The following is a 14,395-nucleotide window of genomic DNA, read 5'->3' as shown; positions in this document are numbered from 1 at the left end:
TTTCATCTCAGTTGTATTCTATTATGAAGGAAAGTGAAGGCAGGAACCTGGAGGCAGGAACGAAAACAGGCTGTGGAGGAGAGCTGCTTACTGACTTGGCTTGCTCAGTTTGCTTTCTTATACAGCCCAGGGTGTCCTGCCCAGGAGTGACACTGTCAGCACCTAAGCCCACCCACATCAATCATTCATCAATAAAATGTGCTACAGGTTTGCCTACAGGCAGTCTGCTGGAGGCGTTTTAGTTCCTCTTCCCAGATAACTCTAACTTGTGTCAAGTTGACAAGGGGAAAAAAAAAGAGAAAGCCAGCCAGGACAGTAGCTATGCATATTGTAATTGTTTTTTCTTTACTCTTTTGGGGGGCCGCCACCCAGCTCCCAAGTAAATCACACACAGAGGCTTATTCTTACTTATGAATGTCCAGCCTTAGCTTGGCTTGTTTCTAACCAGCTTTTCTTATCTTAAATTAACCCACCTACCTTTTCCCTCTGGGTTTTTATCTTCCTTACTTCTGTTTATCTTTCCTTCTTACTCTAGGGCTGACTGTGTGGCTGGATGGCTGACCCCTGATGGCCTCCTCTCCTCGTTTCTCCTTCCATTTATACTCTCTGCCTGCCAGCCCCGCCTATCCTTGCTCCTGCCTTGCTATTGGCCATTCACCTCTTTATTAGGGCCACCAGGTATTTTAGTCAGGGCACAGTAACCCAATCTCAGAGTTAAACAAATGCTGCATAAATAAAAGTCACACACCTTAAAATAATATTCTACCACAGTTATGCATGAAGAGGTGGACAGAGGTTTCTTTGGCTGTTGGTAATATGGTATGGCTGTGGGGTTGTTGGTTGTTGGTTTTTGGGTTTTGGTTGGTTTTTTTTTTTTTTTTTTCAATCTTAAGTGTTACTTCCGATTCTGCTTTTGGCTTACACCACACTGAACATTGTATGAAATAAATACATAAAGTTTCTGAGCTAATTTAAACTAAAAGTAAGACAGAACTAGGTGTTCCGGTACACACCTTTAATCCCAACACTCGGGAGGCAGAGGCGGGCAGATCTCCGTAAGCTTGAGGCCAGCCTGGTCTACAGAGTGAGTTCCAGTCCAGCCACTCTGCATAGTGAAACCCTGTTTCAAAAAGAAGGGATGGTCGTGGTGGTGGTGTCATGGCTTGGTGGGAAAAGCTGCTTACAGTTCAAACCTGGTGACCCAAGGTCAGTCCCCAGAACCCATGTATCCCCAATATCTAACATTTCCCCAGTATCTGTCACTGCCTCTCTCTCCCTCTCCTTCCCCTCCCTGCTTTCCACACACATACAAATTTTGTTTATGTACATGAGCACATATCAACCTTGTTTTTCTTTAACCTACATTATGCTTATAAAGGAAATCCATGGCTGCATGATTCTCTGCCTACTTCCCTCATTCTCACTTCCTTCCCTCCCATCCATTTGTGTTCAGCCTTTGGACTGTTTTATTGTTTGTTTGTTTTTTTTTTAATTTTGTTTTGCTTCCTGGCAGTGCTGGGAATCAAACCCAGGACTTGCAGGTGCTAGACACAAGCCAGAGTCCATCCTGGCCTTTGTTCATCCATATTTCTATCATTCAACAAACATTTACTGGACAGCTACTATATGTCTAAGATCATGGAGGATGAAAAGGATTCTTGGTGCGCTCTAGACACTCAGCATCCTCCTCATCATTAAAACTTAACTTTTATTTGGAATGACTTTAGACTTATAGAAGATAGTTACAGGAACTAGAGAGATGGCTCAGTGGTTAAGAGTGCTGACTGCTCTTCCAGAGGACCAGGGTTTGATTCACAATACTTACATGGTAGTTCACAACCATCTGTAAATCCAGTTTCAGAAACTCTGATACCCTCTTCTGGTACTTCACACACAGTGCACAGGCATGCATGCAAGCATAACACCCATACACATAAAATAAAAATTTAAAACAACTTTTTAAAAGTAACTAGTGGGCCTGGAGAGATGAAGTGCATTTGCTTTCTCTCCCAGAGGACCCAGGTTTGATTCCTAGCACCCATGTACCAATTTACAACTATGCATAACTCCAGTTTCAGGGGATCCAATGCCTTCTTCTGACCTCCGTGGGCACAAGTCTCTTGTGGTACAGATACATACATGCAAGGAAAACATTCATACACTTAATTTTTTTTGTTTTTGTTTTTCAAGACAGGGTTTCTCTGTGTAGCTTTGGAGCCTATCCTGGCACTCGCTCTGGAGACCAGGCTGGCCTCGAACTCATAGAGATCCTCCTGCCTCTGCCTCCCGCGTGCTGGGATTAAAAGTGTGTGCCACCAATACCCGGCCATACACTTAGTTTTTAAAGATAACTGGGAAAATATCAAAAAGAAGTTAGTTGCCAAGAGTGGGTGCAGAGTTCCAGTGTGTCCTTGTGAGTTTCAGTTTTCCTTAACATTATTACATTGTTACCTTCCATCACTGCTCCCTCTACTGAGCTTAGGAGCCAGGGAAGCTGCAGTCATCTGCCTTTTCCCAGTAGCTCCTGAGTCAGAACGTTATTACTCTGCAGTAGTGTTGTGTCTCCTTAATCTCTTGGGCTCTCTAAACTGTCTTATATTGTTGACCTTGACAGTTTGACTGTTCAGCTATGTTTTCAGAATATCTGTTTTCTTATTGGAATGTGATTATAGACACAAACAAATTAAAACAAACAAGCAAACAAACAAAAACAAACTAGTGGAGAGAGAAAAAAAAAACAAACCAATGAGGGCACCAGATTTTATATATATATAAAACAACTTTTAAAACATATATATATATATATATATATATATATATATATTTTGCATTGATGAGTTTGTTATGCATTGGCCAACTACTACTAGCCATGGGGCCTGCCCTGCAGTATGGCTGATATCACCAATGACATTGAGTATTAATTGCAGGTAACATCTTGGTTACCGGGTGGGACTTTGTGTCCTTGTTGGGCTTGAACCAGTGCAGGCCTTGTGTATACTGCCACAGTCTGTGAGTTCATGTATATCCATCCTGCTGTTTCCTTGGAATCATCCACCAGTTCTGGCTCTTACAATCTTTCTGCCTCCTCTTCTGCAAGACATCCCGTTTAGGTCTGAGTGCTCCCAAGTCTCTCGCTCTCCACACATTGTCTGGTTGTGAGTCTCTCTGTTAGTTCCCATCTACTGCAAGAAGCAGCTTCTCTGATGAGTGTTGAGCAATGAACGCTCTGATCGATGGGTGTAGTATTATGTCATTAGGAGTCATTTGATTGCTATATTTATTTACCAGAATAATAGTAGATTTTTCCCTAGCCCCATGACTGATCTAGTTTTGTTTCAGTATTTTAGTCTTATTGGGTTGTTGTTTTTTTTTTGTATAGTTTGCGCATTTGTGTTGGTACTTGTTTTCTTTTGTTTTATTAAGAAAGAACATAAAGTTGGGTGGGCATGGGAGGTGGGAGAAGTTGATGGAGGAGAAATAATATGGTCAAAATATTGTATGAAAAATAATAAATAATTTTTACAAAAGAATGTGGTTATGGGTTTTTTCAAGAATCCAAATGTAGTCAAGTTCCCCTGCTCTTCTCTCCTCCCCAGGGACCCCTGATGTGCACATGGCACTCTTGCTTACAGCCTTCTCCTGTAAAGTTACTATTTTTGCTCTGGAAACAAATCCCTCAGTTCAGTCTTCCCTCAGAGATAGGAGGATTAAGTGCCTCTCCTGAAAAGGTAGCATCTATACACATTGATGGGTATGGGGTTATCAATTTCTTTGGCAGAGCTGAGGATGGAATTCGGAGCCTGGCATGCACTATGCCCTGCCATGGGCCATAGACACTCTGCGCAGTTTAGGGTATTTCCCCCTGGTTGCTCCTGTTTGGACACTCGGGCTCTTTGTGCTGCTCTCTTAATTTCCCTGATGTGGCCTCATTCTTTTTTTATTCTTTTCCCTTGAGCACTTTATTTTTTCTCGTACTATAAAATGGCCAAGGCATATCTTGTGGTTTTTTCTTTCCTAGCTCTAAATTCGGCCATGTGTCCAAGGCACCCTGACATCTTTTATTGGAGAATGGTTTTTAGAAAACAATATCTGGCTGGGTGTGGTGGCACACACCTTTAATCCCAGTACTCAGGACGGGGCAGAGGCAGAACTCATATCTCTGAGTTCCAGGCCGACATGGTCTACAGAGTGAGTTCCAGGACAGCCAGGACTACACAGAGAAACTCTGTCTCAAAAAGGAAGGAAGAGAAAGAAAGAAAGAAAGAAAGAAAGAAAGAAAGAAAGGAAGGAAGGAAGGAAGGGAGAAAGAAAGAAGAGAGAGAGAGAGAGAGAGAGAGAGAGAGAGAGAGAGAGAGAGAGAGATGATTGATAGATTGATCTGGGACCCAGAGGCAAGGTGCCTTTCAACAGAGAGGAGAAGGGAAAAGGTACATGTCCCCTACAGTGTATGATGGCTCTGGGAGGAGGGCAGCTCTGTGTCTCCCCAAGTAAAGCCCTCACTGAAGGCCTGTGGTTTGAAGTTGAATACAATTATCCAAATGGAAGTCAGGGTTGAGGGAGCAGTGGAGACAGGTGGGAGGAATATGTGTTCCCACTGTGCACTGTGCAAGCATCTAGCTTTTTAACTTGAACTGACTGTAGACTCTGAGTGTAGGCCTTGTTCTGACTTTCTGTCTTCATCATACACAGATGAGCCATTCTTACAGCTTGCATTTCTCTAAGAGGGCTTTCCTCTGTAAGTTCTGAAGGTAGACTGTCCTTTGCCCTCTTTTGACCCTCTGTCCCTCCCTCCTTCCCTTCCTTCCAGGTTTTTTTTTTTTTTTTGTTTTTTTTGTTTTGTTTTGTTTTGTTTTTCTGAACTCCCTAGTTCCTGCTTTCTGCCATGCTGAATGCCAGGCCAGGGAGCACAGGGAAAATGTTCCAGTTCTTTCCTGTGAAGGAGTCCTGTCATCTAGGATGAGATCCCAAGGCTTTCTTCCCTTTAACCTTCCACCAAGTGTCTACTTTCTGTGGAGTGTTAGCAGTGTGTGGTCCTGTCAAACTGACCTGGTGTGTGGCTCTCAGCAAGTGTTTTCTGTTCACAGATAACAGTTGGTGTGTACGATCCCTGTAACCTAGCCCAGTATCCTGGATGGCCGTTGAGGAATTTTTTGGTCCTGGCAGCCCACAGATGGTATTTACATGTGTGTCATGTCTGTGTGTCTTCATCTATATGTTTCCCACAGTGGGTCTATTTATGTCAGCATCTTTCCTTAAGTGTGTTGATTTCATTCCTGGTGTAGAAACTAGAAAATAAGTCAATTAAATTAGCTGTGGTCCAGTTTCTACCCCTGGTGCTCCTAAGCAGGTCTACTAAGGAGCCCCAGCCCCAGCCTGTACTATGCTGAAGACATTTAGACGGTGGTGAGGTCATAGGTCATAGCCAGAGGCCATGACACTGACATTCTCCAGTCCTGCCTTCCTGCTTTTAGACAGGAATTTCCTATTGTTACTACCTCCCACCTTTGAAAAATTCCCTAATCCTAAAATAATAAAAATGGGCATTGGGAAGAGCCAACTTACACTTGATAAGACATTCAGCATCATTGGATATCAAGGAAATAACATTAAACCTATAAGAAGTCAGCAGCCACAGCCCCGCCAAAATCACCTAAGGAAAGTGACCATGACAGGTAGAGTTGAAATGGAAGGCAGCAAGATTCACAAAATATGCTGTGACACTTGTGGCAGGATCTGCTGGAGTTAAAAAAAACCATGGCTCTGTGGTGACATTCTGAGCTTGTTGCTTACAGGGTTACAGGCTGGATGCAAGCAGCACACACACACACACACACACACACACACACACACACACACACACACAGAGGCACACATGCTCACACAGGCACACACAAGCATGCACACAGTGTATAGCAGCACTGTGGTTACCAGCCCCAACCTTGTCCTCTTCCATTCTGAATGGATAACAGAGGCATAGGAGGCTCCTCACAGCAGGTGTCCTATCTGAGCATGTCTTCATGCATAGCTTTTCTTTCTATTTTTTTAAGGCTTATTTTAAATTTTACGTGTATTGAGTGTTTTGCCCATGTGTGTATATGCATCACATTTTTGCCTTTTTGTAAAGACAGAGTCTTATTGTGTAGTCATGGTTGACTTAGAACTCACAGACATCTGCCTGCCTCTGCCTCCTGAATGCTAAAATTAAAGGTATGCACCACTACAACTGGCTATAGATGGTTTTTTAAACACAACATTGAGGGAATTAAGCCAGCCTGAAAGGAATACATGTCATGATTCCACTTATGTAGTTCAAAACAGGCAAAGCCATTATGGGGCCCTAGAAGGGGATGGTCCAGATAGGTGTAGTCAAGCTTAGAGGGATTGTGTGATTTTTCTTTGTGTTTGATTTACTTAAGTAAAAAATGTTTACTCTAAAATATGAAGATAGACAAATATTGACAGCCCCTAGAGAGACTGGTTATTCATGCACTCAGCCAGTCCAGCACTTTTGCTGTGTATCTCCTGGCTTCTGGCAATGGGCCTTAGGAGTCCCATGTTAAGATCTTGGGAGCATCCCACCCCAGATTTAAAAGCTTTCTTTGTCAGAATTATCTGTCTGCTGTGTGACTGCTATAGAAAAATTCACCTGAGGAAAAAAAAAAATCCCAGCTAAATTGGCAGCCAGACTCTAAAATGCACAGACAGAGGGTACTTGCACGAATGTGCTCAAAATCTCTCCAAGGTTAAGGAGGTCAGACAGAAGTGATTGCGTGCCCTGAATTCTCTGCAGCTGGCCTGGAAAACACTTACGCCAGCTCTTTTTCTCCTCCTTTCTTATCAAATGAAATAAACACAAACCCGGTGTGGGCAACAGGAGCGGCAGTTTCCAGTCTGTTGAAGTCCTCTGCTTTCGAGACCGCACCATGCAGGGGACGAGAGATGTGGCCCACAGCATCATCTTCGAGGTGAAACTTCCAGAAATGGCATTTAGCCCAGGTAATTGGCAAGTTTTTGCCAATGTGTGTAATGATGAGTGACCAGAGACCCAGAAGACACGGCTCCCATCTCGCAGGCAGTGTGAGCACCTACCTGGAAGAGAGGGCAGCTGTGTTCAGCCCTGAGCAGAGGCTGAGTTGTTTGGCAGCTTCTCCAATGGAGTTTTTCAGTCTGGGGGTGGGGTGGGGGTTTCTCCAGCTTTATTTTTATTTGTTTCATTTTTGAACAACACAAATTCTTTATTCATGCCTCTTCCTCCAGGAAGGGTGAAGTTGTTAATTAATTAACGTGTTTATTCATTGAGTACTTGAAGGTGTGTGTGACCCTGTTCTCAGAACAGAGTATCAGTCAGCAAAGGGGCATTTCTCCTTCCACGTCTAATGCCTTCTCTCACCCTTGCCTGGCAGGTATTAGCGTTTATCCAGGTTTTATAGATTAGGAAACAGTCTTCGGGGCATTTTACAAACAGTGTTAGATGTGTCTGTGCAAATTTATTCAAAGTGTATGTACACACATGCAATGCACATACACTCAAGGTAGAATTCATGCCCAAGTTTGAGTGAATGGGGAAGATACACACACCATAAAGTACTGTGTGAAGTCACCACGTAGTTAGTGTCCAGTCTATGATGCTGCTCACTCAGGGCTCTTTTAAGCTTACTGTCCACACGATCACTGTGCATAGTTCTTTCCAGGTGAATCCCCTGCATCACAGTGCAGCTCCATATAGATTGCACAGCTCCTCCTGATAAGGCAGTTTTCTTCAGTGCTCGTCTCTACCCAAGTGCTGAAGTCAGAAAAGACCCAAGATTGCCTCTTTCTTGTTGACTCTGTGCTCCAGCATGAAGATTATGAATACAACCCGAGAGGTGAACAGAGAATCCTCTGCTTGGTCCAGGGAGGAAGCCACTCCCTCCATTCAGAGGCTTTCTGATTAGCTTTTGGCTTGGCGCCCTCTTCTGGTGCATCCTGAAATAGCTCCATGGCATGCTCCCTTTGGATGCACTAAGTTGTCTTTAAGTTGCAACTCAAAGATAGGGTATGTGGAGAGTCACTAAAAAGTGAAGCCAAGAAGATGCAGCCACCAGACCCCTTTCCAATGCTCCTAATTTTATTCCATGAGGACACTGTCTTCCTATGTCTGCACCGAGCCACCCTGCTGCTCTCTCTGGTGTGACTTATGCTTTTCAATCCCAGGCCTAGGTTCATTCTACATCTCCATCTTCTTCATACTCCATGTTGAAGAGTGGTTACTCATCTTAGAAGGGGCATTTTCCTTTTGTTTTACATATATAAATTAGTGTTTCTACTTAGCTGCAAATAAAGCTCTATAATAAACATTATGACGACTTACTTAGCATCATGATGTGAGCCCAAGGCGTTTCCATAGCCACACTCTTCAGTGTAGCTATGTGTGTCATAACAACATCACATCACATAGCATGGTGGTCCCTTAAGAGTCTGTTGCCTAGGGATCTTATGGCCTCTTAATTTGTGTAAACGTACTCTGTGCGTTTTCAGAGCAGGTCAGCCAGCAGCCTGTCATTTCTCAGAACTCCCCTGTCATTAAGTGACACATGGCTCTCTATCTAAGGCATCCCACAGTTGAAACAGCAGTGATGTGAGAAGAGGCAAAACCTCCACAGTAGGTAGAAGGCTTCTCTGTGCACTGGCTGAAGCAGCCGTGGCCACTGCTGGGGATGGGCTGCAATCCCAGCTTCTCCTGCCCCTGTGCTCTGCCTGGTTCCCGGCTGTGAGTGGGCATCATCTCATTCCCAACACATTCTTCCTTCATTTAGGCTGTGTGTTATGAGGATGGCTTATATAGGAGCAGATTACTAATCTCCATATGTAGTCTTTTTCATTATTAATAAGTTTACAATGCATCTAATTTTCTTAGCAATGGCTGTAGCCAACCAAGCATGGTAGCACATGCCTGTGGTCCCAGAACTTGGGAAGTGGAGGCAGAAGGGTCATGAGTTCAAGGCTACATGAGTTCCTATAGATAGATAGATAGATAGATAGATAGATAGATAGATAGATAGATAGACAGACAGATAGATAGAAAGGGGAGGCTTATATGTAGATATTTTAATTTGAAATGTCCAGTTGTCTTAGATGCTGTTTGTATAAAGGGAGACCATGGTTTGTGTCATGGTGGTAGTATCTGAAAAGCATTTTTAAAATATAACATAAGGACAGTTTAGAATAATGAATTCACAGTAGAAAGTGAATGAGGAGCTCTGAAGGCTTTTGTCCCTTAGGAAAGGAGTCCTGTCACCTTCATCTGAGCATATGCATGAGTTTGAGTGTGTGTGTGCTTGAGTGTGTCCTTAAAAGTGAACATGTGAGTGTGTGCATTAGTGAGTGTGCAAGCATGAGGGTTTGTGTAATTGTGTGCACACATGTGTCTGTGCCTGTGAGAGGATATTTTATATGTATGGTTTGGAGTGTTAGTGTTTGTGGGCTTGCACACATATGGGAGGGTTGTGTAGTTGGTTGTTTTGTTTTTTTTTTTTCTCTCTTTGGTCTTTGGCACCTGCCACCCAGCTCCCAAATAAGCACACAGAGGCTCATTATTACTTATTAAGCTTTTCTTAAATTATCCTGGCTACCTTTTGACTCTGGACTTTTCTCTTTCTCTCTTCTATATACCTTTCTTTTCTTCTTACTTACTCCGTGGCTGGCTGTGTAGGTGGGGGGCTGTATGGCTGGGTAGCTGACCCCTAGAGTCCTCCTCTCCTTCTCCTTTCATTCCCCAATCTCTCTTCCCAGATATCTATTTATTCTCTTTGCCTCCCAGACCCACCTATCCTTTCTCCTGCCCAGCTTTTGGCTGTTCAACTCTTTATAAGACCGGTCAGGTGTTTAAGACAGGCAAAGTAACACAGCTTCATGGAGTTAAAACAAATGCAACATAAAAGAACGCAACACATCTTTGCATCATTAAACAAATGTTCCACAGCATAAACAAATGTAACACATCTTCAACTAATACTCCACATCAGGATTGTGTGAACTGATACTTGTATGTGAACATGTATAGACATGTACATATGAATGTGTGTGGGTTTGTAAGTTTGTGTGCATAAAGGGCCTTTAAGTATTTTTACATGTACTTATGTGTGAGTGTTTTTATGTGTGTAAATGTATACCATGTGTGAATGAATACATGTGACTGTGACTGTATGTGAGCATGCATTTGTGAACCTATATATCTGAATAAGTTGGCATGAGCATGTGTGTGGGGGTCTGTCTTAGTGTGAGTGAGTGTGAGTATATGTATGTGACTTGGTATGCAAGCCTATAAGTGCATATGTGAATATGAGTCCACATTTCTCTGTTAGTGTGGATGCATGAGTCAGTATGCATGTGGGTGAGCATGTGTAAGACTGTGTCTATGTTTCAGTATTGCATGTATGTGATGGTTTAATCTTTGAAAGTATATGTAGGTGAATGTATTATGCATACCTACCTAATGTCAATGTATTTGTGGATGTGTGGGTGTCTGAGTGTGAGTGAATGTATATTTGAGTGAGCATGTCTGTCCATATGTGCGCATATGTAAATATGACACTGTCAGAATGACTTTTGTCAGTGTGTATTTGTGGGTGTCTTAGTGTAGGTGAGTGTTTGAGTGTACAGGAGTTTGAGTGTGAATGTGCATATTTGTGTGCGTGAGTGTTCTGTGTGTCTTGTATTAAAGCCTGTGCATGTGTTTTAGCATGTATGTGTGTGTGTGCCTGTGTGTAAGTGTGTTTGTGAGTGTGTGTGTAACTGATAATGAAACACAGCTCCATTATTGCAGCTTTCACACACTGAGTATTGCTCTACTACCAAGCTGCAGCCCCAACCCAGCCCAACCCCAGGCCCAACCCAGCCCAACCCAGGCCCAACCCAGCCCAGCCCAGCCCTGCCCCAGAGCCTTACTTAAAGCAGACATTGGAAGTGATACTGAAATGTAACCTAAGGCTGAGTTCTCTGCTCAGGAGTTGAAGCTTTATTCTGAAGTCTTTGAGAAAAGAAGAGGACAGAGGTCCCACACAACAGCAGAAATTGTGGGAGGTCTTGTGGCCCTGGGGGGTTTCTGTTAACTTCAGGACATGGAAAGAGTGCTCCACAGTGACAGATCTACATGTGTAGAAATATCCCATCAGTCTTTGTAGCAGAGAATAAGATAAACTCTGGAAATTCTTGGATTGGAGTTTCAGGGGCTCCTAAAACAGGAGTTAAAAGAGGGCAGTCAGGCTGGAGAGATGGCTCATCAGTTAAGAGCACTGGCTGCTCTGGCAGAGGTCCAAATCCCAGCACCCATATGATGGTTCAAAACTGACTCCAGTTATAGGGAATCTGATGCCCTCTTCTGGCCCCTGAAAACACTGCATACATGTGGTGAATTAATATGCAGGCAAAACACTCACATACATAAAATAAAAATAATTTCTAAAAAAGAGGACGGTCAAAGTGAAAAGAAGACACAAGGCCAAGTGGGGGGAAGAGAGGGCAGCTAGGGTGAGAGGGCTTAGCCTGTAAAGTGCTTGCCACACAAGCCAGAAAACATGAGTTCAGACTTGTTTTTATTTCCCCTTTTAGTAAACTTTATGTTTTGTTTACCTTAAGATTGTCCTAAAGCTGTTGGCTGGGAGAAGAACCAGAAAGGAGGCATGGGACCAAGGATGGTGAACCTCAGCGGATGCATGGACCCCAAAAGGTAGACATGACGGGGTGCCCTCGTGTCCATCGGGTTGTGGCTGATCCTGTGCTGTGTGGCTCAGGGATGCTGGTCCTGGTAGTGAGCCAGCCACTGCTGGTCTTGGTTGTCTTGAGGGTTAGTGTGACAGACATCCTGAGGCATGCATGGCTTCTCCACTCTTGTTTCCAGTGCAGACTCTCAGACACCTGGACCTCACCACTGCCTTTTCTAGTCTTTATGGTTGTTATCGTTTAGAGAGTCTTACTATGCAGCCCTGGCAGGCCTGGAACTTGCAGCAATCCACCTGCCTTTGCTTCCTTTCTAGTTCTTTATTCATGGATGCAGGCAGTCAAATGGCTGGATTATATAGCCCAGCTCCTGGGATGGAGAGTTCAGGGTAGGGAGTGGAATATACCTGCCCTGCCTGAAGGATATTATAAGGAACATTGATTTGTGGAGAAACCACATCACTTTCAAGAATGAGAATCTGGTGCCCTTTATTAAGATCTGGGAGAGCTTTCCATTCTTGGAAGGGCCATTCTTTTAAGCTGATACAGTAGCCCCGGACTGCTCTGACTTTCCCTTTCACCTTGCTGTTAGGAGATCCACATAGGAACTTTGGCCAGGCCAGCAATCGCAGAGGACAGTGACATGCTTTCTGTGTGGTAACCTTCCTCCTCTCTGTTACCTACGAGCTTCCTCTTATTTTTACTCTGACTCTGATTGCCTAATTATTTCCATCTTGTTTCCTCCCACTTATCATGTCTATCTCTTAGAAATTAAGACTGGAGCACATGTGAATGTGTTAGATCTCAAACCTGGGTCAAATGACTGAGGTGCCCATTAACACATCAAAACAGACCTGGCCACCAGGTTCTCCCGTCACCCCTCAGTCCCTGCCTGTTACAGGGTATGGCTGGCATATTCCACTCCCTACCCTGAACTTGCCATCCCAGGGGCTGGGCTGACCTTCCCTATATAATCCAGCCATTTTGACTGCCAGTCTCTCTCTGCTTTTTATTTCTTTTTATTTATTCTTTGTGTCTTTCACATCATTCATCTTGATCCCATTCATCTCCCCGTCCCTTTGTATCTGCCTTCTGCACTTGCAACCTCTCCCTAAAATAAAATTAATAGAAAAAAAGACAAATCTCATCATGGAAGCTATACTGTGACACAGAGAGTCACACAGTTTACCCTTTAGTCCATAGATCTTTACTTGCAAGTGTTCCTTGCAGAGTCATTGGTCTGGTTCTAGGTTTCTGCTCACTATTGATAGTGGGCCCTCACTGGGACTCCTGGATGTCCTGTTGTTACCTTGTGTCATAGATATCTTGTAGTTTGAGGTCCACAGAACTGGCCCCTTCATGTGCTCCACCAGATCATAGATGGGGCGGATGTTGGAGTGGGCCAACTCCTCATTTTGGGCCTGGAAAGTTATAGAGTTGTTCATCCCACCAGCTCTCCCTGCTCTCACTACCAGGGTAAGATCTCCAGCATTGCCCCGGCTTCAGCTGGTGAGGGGCAGGGAAAGTACTCTCTCCTACTCGCCACAGGCAAGAGAAGGGGGAATCTCTCCCCAGCTCATACCACCATATGGCAGATGAGGGGTGGGGCCTCCCAAGCTCACATTCTCAGGCCCATTCACCTGCACCATCTACAGTGAGGTGCAGGACCCACTTTTCTGAGCGGTGCAGCCAGTAAGGGAAGGGTCAGCTCCCTTGTCTACAGGGGAGGAGGGCATCCTCCCTACCACATGTATGCCAGCCTCTTGGTCCAAGCTGCCACTCCTGCTCAGCGGCTCTTCTTTTGCTCTCCCCCGCTCTCCCCCCCCCCCCCCCCGCTCTCTCCTCAGCTGGCCCAGCTCAGTCTGATCATGTTCACTCTGAACTATCCCAGGTGTCCCTGCCTCTGGCTATGCTTTCTTTTATCTGCAATAAACTTTCTCTTCCACCATGTCTAGGAGCTGTCATGTCCTTTCCTTTTTATTTCTTTTTTTCATTCAAATGATTCATCAGCACATCGATCTCTCGTTTTTCCAGGCTGGCTGAGTCATCCGTGGATCTGAATCTCAAGCTGATGTGTTGGCGATTGGTCCCTACCTTGGACTTGGACAAGGTTGTGTCTGTCAAGTGCCTGCTGCTGGGAGCTGGCACCCTGGGATGTAATGTGGCTAGGACACTGATGGTGAGTGTGGGGGCCTGTGGCAGCGGTGCAGCTGTGTCTCTTTTTCTAGCACTATTGCCTTTCATCTCCTAGACACCCTTGTGCCTCCCTCCAATTCTTTTTTCCTCTCCTCAGCATCTCTGTACTTCTAAGGGCAATCTGTAGTCTTTGAGACAGAAGCTCCTCTAGTCCCAGCCCAGTTCCCTTCTCACAAGTAGTGAGATTTCATACATGAGGATGTTCCCACTGATGCCAGGAGTGGTCCTCACTGAAGGAAATAGAGGCCAAAAAAAAGTTTCCTTTGTAACTTATTAGTCCAACTTTAAAACTATGTGGTTCCATAAAACGGTGAAGAAATATAGGGGTTGGAGAGATGGTTCAGAGGTTAGGACCACTGCCTAATCTTGGAGAAAACTTGTGTTCAATTCCCAGCAGCCACATGCAGCTCACAACAGCATGTAACTCCAGCTCCAGGAGACCCAATACCCTCTTCTGGACTCCTCTGGCATTATATGTATGTTCTTAGACATGTTGAGACAA

At 44.3% G+C, this 14,395-nt stretch overlaps 1 protein-coding gene across 5 annotated transcripts in view; it reads left to right on the top strand.

Moving 5' to 3' along the window:
- LOC100754902 (ubiquitin-like modifier-activating enzyme ATG7) overlaps positions 1-14,395 on the top strand; it is a 222,672-nt gene that overhangs the window by 49,738 nt on the left and 158,539 nt on the right. For all 5 annotated transcript variants that reach the window (XM_035448952.1, XM_035448951.1, XM_027429133.2 and 2 more), the window contains exons 8-11: positions 5,085-5,173; positions 6,875-6,996; positions 11,617-11,707; positions 13,732-13,876. In XM_035448952.1, the coding sequence (XP_035304843.1) occupies positions 5,085-5,173; positions 6,875-6,996; positions 11,617-11,707; positions 13,732-13,876 (447 nt within the window). The remainder of the gene's footprint in view (positions 1-5,084; positions 5,174-6,874; positions 6,997-11,616; positions 11,708-13,731; positions 13,877-14,395) is intronic.

The sequence above is a fragment of the Cricetulus griseus genome, chromosome 8 (genome assembly GCF_003668045.3).
Source record: "Cricetulus griseus strain 17A/GY chromosome 8, alternate assembly CriGri-PICRH-1.0, whole genome shotgun sequence".
Lineage (NCBI taxonomy): Eukaryota > Metazoa > Chordata > Mammalia > Rodentia > Cricetidae > Cricetulus > Cricetulus griseus.
Note: the sequence above shows the minus strand (reverse complement) of the source record. Positions and strands in the feature narration are given on the sequence as shown.